The 15,204-nt window shown below is 43.2% G+C and overlaps 1 protein-coding gene across 1 annotated transcript in view; it reads left to right on the forward strand.

Annotated features, from left to right (window-relative positions):
• The window catches only part of Sesn3 (sestrin 3), a 61,858-nt gene extending 50,200 nt beyond the window's left edge, over positions 1-11,658 (forward strand). The window contains exons 8-10 of the mRNA XM_057766744.1: positions 488-678; positions 2,512-2,656; positions 4,303-11,658. Of these exons, the coding sequence (XP_057622727.1) occupies positions 488-678; positions 2,512-2,656; positions 4,303-4,389 (423 nt within the window). The 3' untranslated portion in view covers positions 4,390-11,658. The remainder of the gene's footprint in view (positions 1-487; positions 679-2,511; positions 2,657-4,302) is intronic.
• The last annotated feature ends 3,546 nt before the right edge of the window (positions 11,659-15,204 follow it).

Genomic DNA, 15,204 nt, shown 5'->3' on the forward strand with positions numbered 1-15,204 from the left:
GCTTAGTTTAGTTGCCTGCGTTATGCAGGATAGTTACATATTTGTGTGTCATTCTTGGAGGGGCAGGGAAGAAATCAAACAATTGATGACATTTATAATAAGGCATTTTGAAGTTTGACTACACCAGTCCTCCCACAGTACAATGGGACTCTGTGGGGACAGGCGATAAATTCAGACTCCTTTATGCCTGAGTAAATTTGATGGCATAGCAATAGCCAAGAACTTATACTTTCATATAAAGTATAGGGTACAGAGTGCCTGTGCAGAGGAGGTGGTCAGAGTTCATCACAAACATGCCAAGCCCTAGACCCTGTGAGACAATACCCTGTCTCTGCACTCCACAGCCTAACCAGAAGCATGCTTGGTAAAGCTGCCATCCTAGAACTCAGTCAGAAATACCCCCATGCTAACTTTCTTCAATAGTTTTATTCATTTTAAAAATTAACAGAATGCCCATTTTGTAAGTGGACACTTTTTCTGCATCCAGGACTACACCTGGGAAAATCACGGCTTCTCGCTGGTGAACAGGCTTTACTCTGACATCGGGCACCTCCTGGATGAGAAGTTCCGAATGGTCTACAATCTCACCTACAACACAATGGCCACCCATGAGGATGTGGACACAACCACGCTACGCAGAGCATTGTTCAACTATGTTCACTGTATGTTTGGAATCAGGTATGTTCCCTGTGCAAACATTCTTACACATTTCTGAGTGGAAATTCAAGCATTTGTTTTATTTTTAGCCTGTTTGGGAGTACATCTTTCTGGGGGGGGGGGGATGCTACCTGATTTAAAAATTAATTTCATCTCAGATTATTTTCTTCATTTAAAGTATTTGGAACTTAGGGAGATGACTTGGTTGGTAAAATTTGCCATAAATATGAGCATTAAGACCTGGATTCAATCCCCAGCACTTACTTAAATGCCCACTTGAATCCCAGCCCTCGGAAGGTGGGGACAGATACTGAGGCCTCACTGATTAGCCAGCCTTGCCTAATTGGCAAGCCGCAGGTCCTAGTAAGAGGTCCTGTCTCAAAAACTAAGGTGGACAGCATCTGAAGACTAAGGCTTGGCCTCTGGCTTCCACACATATGCTTCACATGTACATGAACATGTGAGTAAATTACAGATAAATAAAAAATGTGTTGTGACTCTTGATAATGGCTCAAGCAGAGCAGTAAGACTTTATTTACTAAGGCAGGGGAGTAAACAGAATGAGATACAGGTTTGAGAATCCTTCCTGATAGGTCAGTGTGAGGAGAAAAAAGTGTCTATTCAGATAGCAATAACAAATTCAGGTCTGTATGGTTGCTGTGACTTGCCTTATGAAGGAATTATAATTAGGGCACTCTGTACTCCCAATGCTGGGCTGCTCCCAAAAGCACCAAGGTGAGGTGGAGGGGTCATAAGTCAATTAACAGCCTTTAAGCTGAAGAAGTAGCTGGAGAGGATGGTAAGACCTGGAGGGAAGGAGATGGAGTGGTCTACTCGGGAAAGCTGCTTGAGCTGGGCTCTGTAGACTTCCTCATGACATAGATTTGCAAAGAGAAGTTAGGCAGTCATGAGCGAGCACCCACCCACCCACCCCCAAAAAAGCATTACAGATTGAAACTGGGATTCAGTTTCAGTTTGTTAAGCAGTCTTTTCTGTAGTTTTAACCAAAACACCACCAAATTCCCAACAAATCAACTAATAAAGAGTACTACCGGGTCAGTATTCCTAACCTGCTCTTCCTGTACAAAGCCTGGCTTTGATCTCCATCCTTGCAAAAGAGAAAGTTAAAAAAATGCCCAACCCTAAACATGATCTCTTGCTCACATAACTTTGAATTTAGGACTATTTAGAATTTTGGTTTTAAGACTTTTCTGCTCCATCGCAGAAGTGTTGCCTGACTCAGGGTTTCACCCTCTGACTGAGAACACCTGACCAGCCTTTACTGGCTGGCCTTACTCTTGCTCATTCAGTACCTTCTACTATTTTCTCACCTGCCTGCCCCACTGGAAATTACAGTCCAATACTCCAATGCTGTATATCCATTTTTCTTTCCTTTTTTTTTTTTTTTTTTTTGCCTCTTTGCCTCTTTAGTGTTTTAAGACAGGGTTTCTCTCTGTAGTCCTAGATGTCCTTGAACTCACTCTGTAGGCCAGGCTGACCATGAACTCAGAGATCTGCCTGGCTCTGCCTCTGGAGTGCTGGAATTAATTGTGTGCGCCACCACAATCAGGCCCATTTTTTTCTCTATGTAGTTACCACCACCTCAAAACTATATGTTTGCTTTGTAGTGTTTTCTCTTTACATCTTAATAGAGTTTAAGATATGTGACACTAGGGGTGGATGTTTTTCCCTCTTGTTTACTACAGAATCTCAGTAATGAGAAGGGTGTGTGACACACAGACATTCAGCAAATACTCCCTGTGCTTACTTAATGGACTTTGCTTATGACATCATTGAACAGCAAGTGCTAAGCAGTGAGGCTTGGGTTTCACATCACAGTACTGTCACTCACAGGTATGATGACTATGACTATGGGGAAGTTAACCAGTTACTTGAACGGAGCCTGAAGGTTTACATCAAGACGGTGACCTGCTACCCTGAGAGAACCACAAAGCGCATGTATGACAGCTACTGGCGGCAGTTCACACACTCAGAGAAGGTCAGTGTCATCACCAAGCAGACCTCAAGGACATTATGTTCAGCATGACAGTTTCAATCACAAAACAAGGGGGTGGCGAATTGAGCTAGCTATTTCTTCATGTTTTATTAATCTAAAATATGTTGACTGTTGACTAAATTTTAGATGTGTGCTCTTATCTGGGAAGGTGTACATCTGAGTATTGCTGTGATAACACATGATGGAAAGCATCTTTGGGAAGAAGGTTTATCTTAGCTTTACAGCTCTGAGGTCACACAGGTCAGAGCAGGACCTGCCCAAGGGTGGCACCACCCACAGTGAGCTGGACCATCCACATCGATTATCAACCAAGATGCCCTACAGACTTACCCACAGGCCAATCCTATGAAGGCATTTTCTCAAGATTCCTTCTTCCCAGATGAACCTAACTTTTGTCAAGTTGACATAAAGAAGTAGCCAACATTTTAGCATCAGCCTTTGAAAGATTGGATCTAAATACCAATAAATCTACCATTCTATTAAAAAAAAAAAAACCACTAAGAAGCAGTACTGGGTAGAACTGTACCCAACCTGGAAGGCACTGCCATTTAGAAACTCTTAGTAGCCACCAGGTTACTGTTCGAACCAAAGATCCTTATTGTAATTTAGTATTTTGCCATTATGGTGATATCTGTAGAAGGAGTAATATGAATTATTATTTAGATTAGAACCTAGTAAAACTTAAGAATCTTTACCAACAGTATAGCATCAGATCTGACTTTAGGTCCTAGGCCTTTAAAGCATTGAATCTGTCTCCTTTATACTACTGTGTTCAAGCTGAATGTGAAAAACTCATTCTGGGGTCCTAATGGTCCCCAGTGATCTGTATGGCCTTGGCAAAGTGTGTTATGGCTCCACTTTTAATAATTTTTGAAGTCTTGATGTTAGTCATATTACCCACTTCATCTTCAGCCTTGATGCATCCTTATGCTGTTTTTATATTTGCGATAGATTTCCTCCCTTTCTAGAAATTGTATATTGTCATCAGGAGAGTATGCCCAACGTCATGTTTAAGTGATAGAAAGATGTGGAGTAACTCAGCTCTAGAGCAGCCATGCTCAGATGATAGGAAGGTGTGTAGTAACTCAGCTCTAGAGCAGCCATGCTCAGATGATAGGAAGATGTGGAGTAACTCAGCTCTAGAGCAGCCATGCTCAGATGATAGGAAGATGTGGAGTAACTCAACATTAGAGCATTTCCTTGTAATCAATTTAGAAAGTGTAGAGGTTTTACATCAGCCTTTCAGCTGAGAGGTTTTCCCCAGAGAGGAGCCCTGAGATTACCAGAGTGTTTGCAAGTGGTGGTCATCTGGTGAGATCAGATAGTCACCCAAACCAAGGTGAGCTTCAGCTTCACTGTAGGGCTTAAAGTTAAACCTGGAAGTGTATTTTTAACCTTAATTCTTAATTTAAAATTTTAAATGCTAGGAATGTGTTTTTAATTTTATTTTAAATTTACATTTACTATCCACAAAAGCAAGTTTGGGTGTTCATCATATATATGTGCATACCCAGGCCTGTGTGTGGTATCCGAATACATAGAACCTATGCAAATGTGGTACCTGAAAACCTCTCCACATTCTTCTCCTGTGCTGTATAGTCACTGAGCCAGTGCCATTTGGTTTCCAGGTCCATGTGAATCTACTGCTGATGGAAGCCCGGATGCAAGCTGAGCTGCTTTACGCTCTGCGTGCCATAACTCGGCACCTGACCTGAAGCCCCACCGGGAAGGCGTCAGCATGTGTCAGGGCCTCTCACACAGGACTCATATCAGAACTTTTTGTGACGCAGCCTCAGCAGTTATTCAGTTTCCTAGTGTCAAAGTTTAGCTGTCGAGGTTTATTGTTTCTGTTTTGTTTTGTTATTGTTGTTAGGGTTTGATTGGGGGGGGCAGTTGTTTGTTTTGTTTGTTTTTATTTTTTTCTGGCTGTAATGTGCAATGGTGTGTTTTATATTTCTCTATGCTTAACATTGCTAACAGTTGCAAAAGTAACCCTGACGAGCACTACTTCACATTGCTTAGAGCTGGATTTGGGGATCTGACATAAATCATGACCTGGTTTGTTACGGCTTCACTCAGTGCTCTGGAGTTCATGTGTATGTGTACCACTTGTCTACTTAAAGAGCATAAGGACAAGTGCTTGCAATCTGCTATCAACATCCTCTACCGGAAACTGCCCACGTGTGTCCTGAGTCTGGGAAGGCTTGTGCTATTGAACCAAGCTGCTCCTGGAACACAACTTGTGCCCCAGGAGATGATCAGGCACTGTTCTGTTTTGGTTTATCTGATTTTTTTTCTTACACTGCTATTGACAATAACGTGAAATGTGATACAGACATTGTCCATAATTTAATGTGAAATTAATTATGATGAGTTCTATAGCATGCTACTGAAATGCCAAATTCAGCTACTTTCTTTGTCTTCTAAAGCAGAGGCCTCATTTTCCCACATGGCTGTCTGTGTGGCAGTGGACTTAGGCACAGTTCCTTGAGTCCTGCACCATGGTCCTCTGTCAACTCTAGTAGCTGGTGCCTGCAGTGCTGCTTATAGCTCGCACACAAATCCCAGCACACAACACTGACCAAATGTTTCTTTGCACATGCTCCTTTGCTGAGAGTTAAGGAAGGTTAGTTAATACACCCCTATTTTTCCCTGTTACAGCTTTGGAAACTATTTTACATGATTTTCGTCTTATAATACGTTATAATACGTATTATGATACGTTAAGTAATTTGTTATTCAAAGGAAAAAATGTGTTTCTGTGCTTTAATGTGATTGAGCAACAACAAAACAGTGCATTGTTTTTAAAAATCAACTCAGCTTCCCCTATCATGTCACTACAGAAGTGTCCTTTTAAACAGAGCCATAAAGAAATGACCTTCAGATGTCTTTATTGTGCCAAGTGTTTTCCAGTTTTACCTTGCTGAGGTTGAACTGTGATTTCACTGAGCCAAAGCATTCATTTATTCCCCCAGAAAAATGTGTTTGGACAACTGGCTACACACACACACACACACACACACACACACACACACACTGTCATAGAGGAGAAAAAAGGCAGCCAAAAAGTCACATTTTTGCCTCAGTTTGTGTTGTTTGATTAGACTATCTTCAGAGAGCACAGGCCTGTGTGTTTCTAGCTTTAATTTGTATTGTGTTCCTGACCAGTGAAGTGCCTAGAGAGCTGCTATAGCACCAGAGGACACAACTACACGGTTAGCGCCTTCGCTTGGTGAAAGGTGATGTCATTTTACACATACATGCTAACCTAAAACATAGCTGTCTCTAGTGAGTCATCCATGAAGCTCCCACAGAGCGCTCACTAAGGCTTTCCCTGTTTTGTGGGTGTACTTTTCCTCTTATGACAGAACTGTGGGCCGACGCTCCGTAGGCTATCCTTCTGCCTGCTGTCCTTTTCTGGGATGTTAGCTCCTTTTACTTAGCGTTCTATCCTGGGGAGGAGACATGAACAGTGACGGCTGTAGACCTGTAGCATGGGTAGTTCTTCATTTTTAGACTCCAGGATCTTGCTTAACATCCTCCATGTGAGGAAAAAGTCACTAAGATTTGAAGACAGGGTGGTTCCTTTAGAGATTACTCAGAGAGCTTGTGCCAGGGTTCTGTATTGTGTTTGTTGTGTGGACTGTGTTCATTGCTTTTAGATGTGTATGAACCACGAGACCAATATGTAGAAGAATGGCAAACACAGGCAGTGGCCTAAATGCCCATGAGCTTTCCCAGCTTTAAGGCTTTCACACTTAGGATAGAGTTTGTTAGAAGAGTTTCACTTCATAGCCTCATTCTTTCGTTCAGATGAACTGAGTGACAGGATGGAAATAGTTGTCCTGTGTTGACGAGGAGGAGGAATTCTCACAGAACCCTGAATAAGCTTTAGACCAAAAGGGAAGAAAACGGTTAAGTAAGTGGCCACTTACTTTTTGCTTTTGGTTTTGTGTTGCCCCAGAAATGTAAGTAGAGATTGGACTATGGAAATATTAGTGCCTTTAATAGATTTCTCTTCTAGTAAAACTTCCTTTTAGTTCAACAGACCAATCAATAATCAGGAAAATAAGTTGACTTGGAACCGTGAATAAAAACACAGCAATGTATTTATGAGCCTCAGTGAACCAGCCTCAAAAAGTTGGTTTGTGAAGGTGGCCCCACCTCCACGCTACAGCATGCACCCCACATTCCTGGTGAAGATGCTGCAGTGAGAGTGGGCTGTCAACCGCTTTATCTAGCGCCAAACTTGAAATTCCGATGCGGTTTTCCAGGGTGGCATTTTTTTCAGAGTATTGAATTTACAGCGTAGTAATTTATAGTATAGCTTTTTATACTGAAATGTGATATTTTTCAAAGGAGCTATCTGACTCAATTGGTGTAATAACAGAGCCTGTGATAAACTGAGCTGCACCCGGGGCTCACATTGTGCCAAACATAAGCGTGCGAGTGTGTGTGGAGAACGCGTCTGGTTGTGACGTCCTCAACTCCTTGCTCCTTGTATTAAAATCAGCCTGATAACCATGATGGGCATGCTGGAATAATGCCGTTCAGTTCGGAATCTCACATTTGCCAGCAGCTGCTAATTTTCAGTTTCTCAGATCACTGTCAGAAACATCAAGGAAATCAGGCTTGGTGACACAGACCTGTAATCCCAATACATGGAAGTTGTACAGGGGGTGGAGGTTTGGGGATCAGCCTGGGCTATATTGTGACACCTTGTCTCAAAAATTAAAAAGAAGATGGAAATATGTGCATACCCTCACACATGAAAGTGGGCCTGCTCTTTAACCCACTGGACTGTGGGAATGGCCCAAGTGCCCTGGGGCTGACTCTCACATGGCTTCCTCGGGCAGATTCCTGCTACTCTGGTGGAAAATGGCTTTTGGAGATGGACTACTTTTTAAAACAAGTTCCTTGTCTCAGTCCAATGAGTTATTTGTTGTCCCCAACCCCGCCTTAGGGTGCTCTGTAAATCAGGGGTAGCTAAAATGGAATCCAGGGTGTAGCCTTGGGCTTTTGAACCAGTTTTAAACCCAATATAGCACAGCTGTACAGGGCTATTTTTAAAAGAGAAAACTCAAGATTTATATAAAGGTCATATAAAATTTGAACCAGAGCCCTATTTTGTTTGTGTTGTATCTTTTAAAAATTTACATAATTCTAAGATCTAACGGATATCATCCAGGGAATTACTTTCTCTCCCACCTCAGAAAGCTTTGCTAATTCAAAATCATAGAATTTTTATGCCTCACCAAAGTGAATTTACCAGCAAACAGTTATAGATTACTTCTTAAAATAGTCAACACTTCCAGTGGCAAGTATGTGCCTGTATGATGGCAAGGCTCCTTTAAACTGTAAGACAAGGACAAAGAACAAATCCAGTGGACCGCACAGACGGTATGTGCTGCAACGGGCAAATGAGGTTTTTAACTTTGCGTTGTGTCTCTTTCTCTGTGAAACAGACCATTTTGCATGGGATAAAAGGCATGCAAGATGATCCACATTTGCAGTGCATACACTTTGTTAGTGGTACTTCACCAGCAAGCAGAAAGGTCTGAAGGGGGTACGGTTGGAACCAGTTCGAGGTGGCATCACCCTGCACTGGTCCCTACTGTCCCTGTGCCTCTGGAGACTCAGATGCAGACTCAATCTTTCCCCAAAGCAGGCCATAATGTAAGTGTATCCTGTCAGTCCACAGTGTGAACCCCACATATCCGCATTTTACATCACTGCTAATTTGGCCACCAACAGCACCTGCTTAGGGAAGGCCAAGACCGGAAAAGGCCGGTATGAAGTGGATCTGGAGTGGAAGTGTGCACCAAGGCTGAGCCCTGTGAGGAAGAAAACATTTTACAGGAACAGTTGGAACACAGAGCTGAGATTCTGACTGTCCTTGGCACAGGCACCTGCTATATAGGTAAAATCTCTCACCAGCTTCCATCCACCCTTTCCCGCTTTTCTCTTCCTCAAAGTGCCTCATCCACCATCCCCAAGCCTGTCTGGGTCTTAATGCCTTTCCCAGTCACCAGCCACCTGCTGAGCGTCACCACTACGTCTTTCTGAGTATGTCTTCCCCCATCATGAAGAATATGGCTTTTCCCCAACCCCCTTCCACTCTCTCCACCATCCATCTATATTTTTGCCTTGGACACCTTGGCAGATAAATACGGCATCCAGTGTGTTCTGTCTACCCACTGCTGTTCATACCCTCTTCCCAGCTGCCAAGATACCTTGCTCTCCTCTACCTCAGCCCCAAAGAGCCTCAGCCTTCTCATGGGTTCATTCTCTGTTGTTCAGTAATACTACTCCATATTTTAAATAAATCACAAAACGTTTGCCTTCTATCAAAGTAGGAACCTTTATATTTATACATGATAAAGAAATTAATCTATTTCTACCATGCAGAATTTAACATTTAGCAAGAATTCAAAGTGATTGAATTACTAGCCTAACTTGGTTTGTATTAGAGAGTGAATACTGGTAATAGTCCCCGTTGCTTAAATGCAGAGTTAAAATTCTCCAACAGTCCAGAGTAACCTGTAAGTCTTCAATGGGACAAGAAATCCCTGGCAGACAAATTTGGATCATATTAGCCTATTTGCTGTGTAATGTAGATTAAAAAAACAAAAAAACAAATCCCACAAAACTGAGTACATGAGCATTTCACTCAGTTAATTAAGCTTCTAACCCCATTCTTCCCTGGGTGAGATAAGAAGGGTGTTGGCTTGAGACTTGTTCCTGCCGCTGCTCTTTGTGTGAGTCCAGATAGCGTCATTAAGGGGCAGAGGTGGTAGTGCTGCTGCTTCCCCCACAGCCAGGCTCCTAAGAGGAGACACATGTTCACACATAGACGACTGTCCAACCCAAAGGTGAACTACCCTGTTTGGCGTGTAGATCAGATCTCTGATCATCTTCAGGTGTTCCCATCCCAGACGTGAGCACCCACATGCAATGCCCGATTAATGTGTTTAAGGACCCAAGAGTAAAGGAGGTTCTTAGTTAGGCAATGACCTGGTGACTTAAAATGATATGTCAAGATGTGTTCATTTAGCTTTAACTAAATTAGGACTGCACTGCCATTATTACAGAACTGGAAGGGTAAGGGAGCGTCTGCTTCTGTATGCATGTGGGAACCCTTGAGGTGATCCAGCCTGTGCCACAAAGTAGCCTATAGAACGAGCACCCCACTTTATAGTTCACAGGACCCCAAACATTAAAAATTGAAATATCATAAATATAATTTTGGTATGTAAAATTTTGCTAAAGCTGTGTATTTCTTACTCCAAGTAACCTCTTAAAATGAATGTATCGTTTCTATGGAGAGAATGTTAGAGAGAGTCTGTGGTCTTTAGTGTTAAAATGCTGCTCATGGGTATCGCTGAGTTAAATGTACACATTAGATCCAGAGGAAACCTGATTTCTTAATTGATCTTTACAAACTTTAACTGGGCTCTCCTGAGTCTGATAGAAGAACAAAAGGTAGGATGAAGAAAATGTATCCGATGAGTGGCCAAAGATTTGCCTTTTCAAAGCAGAGGCATCTCTATCCTGAATCTCCCTGGTTTCCCAAAATAGAAGCTGAGTTAAATGGTACCCTGTCCACCAAGGAAAGTGATCCCTATTTCACAGCCAATGCAGACATTGCTTTTATATTGGCTGTCTCTGCAGAGAGAGAAATTAGGATTTATTTTCTTCCTCTGTCTCGTCACATTTACTCTTTCAACCCAAAACAAGATGGATGGGAAAACAAGTGCCGGGCCACTGGGCATCTCCTTACTCCTTGACCAGGGACACAGAGTCTTGGCAAGGAAAACCAGAACCCTGTCGGGCCACCCTGGAAACATGGCCTCGCCACTTGGCTTACCTCCTTCAAACATGAAAGAAGTGTTCCTCTCATGGAAGAACTGGATGTAGCTTTTAACTATGAAATAGGAGTTGAACTTGAAAATTCTTCTGAGTCCTGATTGTGCAGGCCAGCTGCATAATGAATGTATACATGAAGACTGTGGCTGAATCGCATGAATCAGATGCCAAGTTCATGACTTTCCACGTAGACATCTTCTCCTTAAGGTGTGAGTGATGTATGTAGCATGCTGTGAAGCACCTGTTCTAGTTCATAATTCATCAGTATTAATACAGTTACCCTTGCGTCCCTTGGTACTTTATATTTGATGTAATCAGAAGCTGTGATGTTTCACCTTTGTAGTCCTGTGCTTTGTTGCTGTAATTTTCCTTATGAAGCACATGACTTTGGACTCATGTAAGGTGGATGAACATGATCTTGAAGACTGCTACACACACACACACACACACACACATCAGTCTCTTACTCTATATGGTTTTAAGTTAGGATAAGCTTCTCTCCAATTTTTTATTGATGCAGTTTAGGGTCTACAAGTTCACTGTCAAGTGGCAGCATCTTCTTTATAGTTTCAACTCTGAAAACAGCAAGCTTTCTCGATGGCCACTTCACCCTTTTTCCTGCAGAACAGACCCTGCGTGGATGCAGACGACGGTGGTTACCGATAATGCCCTCCACATGCATTGACAGTTCTGGCGATGACAGAACCCAGGAGAGCTTCTATGTATAAGTAGGCTTGATGTTTGTTCTTATGTTGCTGACTTGACAGTTCTGACTAGAGCTGACCCAAACGGGCCAGCTTGTGTGTGATACCCTTGTGTTTTAATGCTTCTCTTCTCGTTCTGCTGTTGTTGGTTTTGTTTTTTGAGGGATGGGTAATATTATTTGAACAGATAAAGAAGGAACGGTTAGTGAATCAAGACAAACACATCTGAAATAAAGGAACTGTATATTAACCTGTTAACAATTCATAACTGCACTTTTTATGACATTTTGAAAAAATCTATTTATAGGTACAGAACAATGGGTTTTGTTAAACTGTATCACGTTTATACCTGCAGAATTTATTTCATTGTTATTAGTAGGAATTTTATTGGTTCAATAAAATTGGCAAAACTGATCCCGCCTTCTTTCATTACTTACAGTAAAGAATATTCTCGCCTCAATTTGCATCTGCCTGGTGACTGAATCATGCGCTCTGGGAATTGTGAGGTTGTTGGGAATCACTGTCCTCCCCAGCAGTTTCAAGTCTTGCTTTTTTATCTCTTGATCGGGAGCATAAGTTGTTCAGAACATAGAACTACTGTTACCTTTAAAGGGTGGACTCAGAAAGGGCAAGTCAGTGTTACTAGTGTGTCCTATTGCCAGTATCATTAGAATGGGGAAGCAGTGCTGAACACGGGGCCAGAACTATTTAAAACCTAAGTTGTCATATTCTGGTATCTTTGGGGCATCGGAAGTAATCTGATCTCTATGGGTTCTGATTTTCACACACAGCATGAGAGAAGTACCTATCTGAAACATTTTTGGTGAATCAGGTGGTATGCACTGGTTTCTTTGCATATCCAGCTCAGAAGTGAACTTGAACATATAGTCAGAAAGCCCAGAGAAGGGTTTTTATTAACTGAGGTCAAGTAGGAAGGAGAGTGGATGGAAGGAATTGGTGCCTGTGATGCTGAGTGGTGAAGAGGATCCTGGCACACAGGAAAGTGGGGAGAGCATGGGCAGGCTTTCCAATGACAGTCCTAGGAATCCATCCCAAAGACAAAATGCCTCGTTGCCACATATTCCAATTCTAAGAGGGGATCAACAGACCCAGCTCCTTGCTGGTTGGAATCTTCTTTCCAGGGAAAGAAAGGGCAGGCAACTGAGACCAGCCCTTCTGAAACAGAGTATCCCTGACTCAAAGTTCATACTCTCAAGGCTTTTATAAGGTTACAAACAACTTTATGCACCCCAGTTCTGCTCATCTCCCACATTTCCCCATATCTGTCTCCCACCCTTGCAGAGTTCCCCCCTAAAATAAAACTAAAAACAAACAAAAAGCCCTCTTCACTTCTGTCTTTCTGCCTGTCTTAGTGACAGCGGGAGCTGCAGTGTGTTACACAGTAGACCCTTTTCTCCAATCAGCCTCACTAAGTCACTGGTTTGTTCAAGACCTCTAGTCTCTGGTACCCCGTCATCACTGTACCCTCACCAAAACTCCTCTCAGATATCCTTCGGCCACCCCAAGTCTCGGAGATGCTGCCTGTATCGTTCCACGGGATCAGTCCCTCCACGAGCTCTGGCAGTTCCTAGATGGGGTAGATGTTAGAGTGGGCCAACCCAAGGTCCTGGATGTGAGCCAAGGTGAGGGGTTGAGCCAGGTGAGGGGTGGAGCCAGCTCTCCCATGAGGGTCAGGGCAATTCTTTTGCTGCATGTCCAAGGGTGGGACCGGCTCAGCACGGCCCTCTGATGTCCTCATAAATGGTTTCTAAGGCCCCCTGAGGTAACACAGACCCCAGCTGCAGCAGGACCACAGACACAGACATGGCCCTCAGCAACTTGACGCAGATGACGCCATGGCTGAGGATGGCAGCACAGGTGCCGAGATCAGCATGGCTCTGGTGGCAGCACAGTCCCTGGACACAAACAAGGCCACAGGTTGTGGCTTATACCCCGGGCTTCCATGTGCCCTTTAGTGGCAACATGGTCCTCAGACTTCAATACAGACCTCAGCTACAGTAGGACCATGGGTGCAGACACGGTCCTCCACAACAGCCAGGTCTGAATGTCACCACTGCTCCAGGTAGCCATGTAGGCCAGTCAAAAGGGCATGGCCCCAGTGGTAATGTGGCCCTTGGACACAAACGTGGCTCCAGGTGGCATCCCAGACCTCAGGCATCCTCATGGCCTTCAATGGTAACAGGAACCATGGACATGAACAAAGACGCTGGCTGCGATGGGACCACTGGACCCAGACATTTTCTGACACTTTTGTACTGAAGTTCACCACCTTAATTTAGCCCAGGCTTCTTGATCAGAGGCATAAATGACTATTGCTATATGCTGTCTATATGACATTTTACTTAGATGTAAAAGGATAATATATACTCCAAACACATAACTTTCTTCTCTGGCTAACTTGATATTTTTAATTTAAAAAATTTAAAAAATGGGCCATATGATTTAATAGGTGGTCCCTAAGAGGTGAGGTTCATTGATCCATTTTCACCTAGGGATATGGACTGCAAGACTCAGGAAATTCTTAAACTTCTGCATTTTGCTGGTGGGAGCTTTTCTTCTATATATTGAAATTATAAATCAAGCTATAACTTCTAATGTAGGTTCTCTTTCTGTAGGGAGAAAGCCCATCTCAGAACGTCTCTTTTCCCAGAATTTCTCACATTTAACGTGGCTCAAAGTATGGGGATTCCATAAAACACCACTTATATTGATATCTTGGAATCTGAGATGACTTTAAGGCACTTGGGCAAAGATATCAAGTATACTAGTCAAGGATTTGTGTATGGGGCTTAGGAAAACAGTAAGAGATGCAGGATGGTTGAGGGGCTTCTGAGAGTTATGGGCCAGGACAAGTGGAAAGAACCGAGGAATGGAAGCAGTGATGCAGAGAAAAGGGCTGCTTACCATACCTGTCCTCATGCTGCTTGCAACAGGGAATGGAGCACATGTGGTCCTCACATCGAACTTAAGGTGGAGGAAACAGAAATGGAGGACAAAAAGCAAGAAGGCCACAAAGCTACCTAACTACATGTTGGAGCAAAAGAAAAGACAAAACATGAGAGTAAATGTTAAGGCATACCAGGACGAGTGAGTGCCAGGTGCCTGTGGTAGTGCTATAGGTTCTGTGGTAGTGCCTTAGCTGTGCTATAAGTTCTGTGGTATTGTCTCAGCTGTGCTATAGGTTCTGTGGTAGTGTCTCAGCTCTGCTATAGGTTCTGTGGTAGTGTCTTGGCTGTGCTATAGGTTCTGTGTAGTGTCTCAGATCCACTATAGGTTCTGTGTAGTGTCTCAGCTCTGCTGTAAGTTCTGTGGTAGGGTCTCAGCTCTGGTATAGATTCTGTATAGTGTCTAAGCTCTGCTATAGGTTCTGTGTAGTGTCTCAGCTCTGCTATCGGTTCTGTGTAGTGTCTCAGCTCTGCTATCAGTTCTGTGTAGTGTCTCAGCTGTGCTATAGGTTCTGTGATAGTGTCTCAGTTCCACTATAGGTTCTGTGTAGTGTCTCAGCTCCGCTATAGGTTCTGTGTAGTGTCTCAGCTGTGCTATGGGTTCTGTGGTAGTGTCTTAGTTCCACTATAGGTTCTGTGTAGTGTCTCAGCTCTGCTATCAGTTCTGTGTAGTGTCTCAGTTCCACTATAGGTTCTGTGTAGTGTCTCAGCTCCTAGCATTAAAAAGTGATGGAGATGGGAACCCCTTTTTCATGATGCCTACTCGTCCACTGCAAGATCTTCCCTCCCCAGTTCAGAATGCCTAAGTGCCTTGACCAGTGAGCATCCCACAAAAATATCAAAACAGATGAAGAACCCACAAGAAACAACAAAAAGGGGGGGGGGGTCTACCAATATGATGGGTGAAGGAGTCATCACAGACCCTGGCCCAGTTGTGAGACAGGTGAGAGGACTTTCATTTCCTGGGCAGCAGGTGAGATGTTAAACATTGTTA

The sequence above is a fragment of the Chionomys nivalis genome, chromosome 4, assembly GCF_950005125.1.
Source record: "Chionomys nivalis chromosome 4, mChiNiv1.1, whole genome shotgun sequence".
Classification (NCBI taxonomy): Eukaryota; Metazoa; Chordata; class Mammalia; order Rodentia; family Cricetidae; genus Chionomys; species Chionomys nivalis.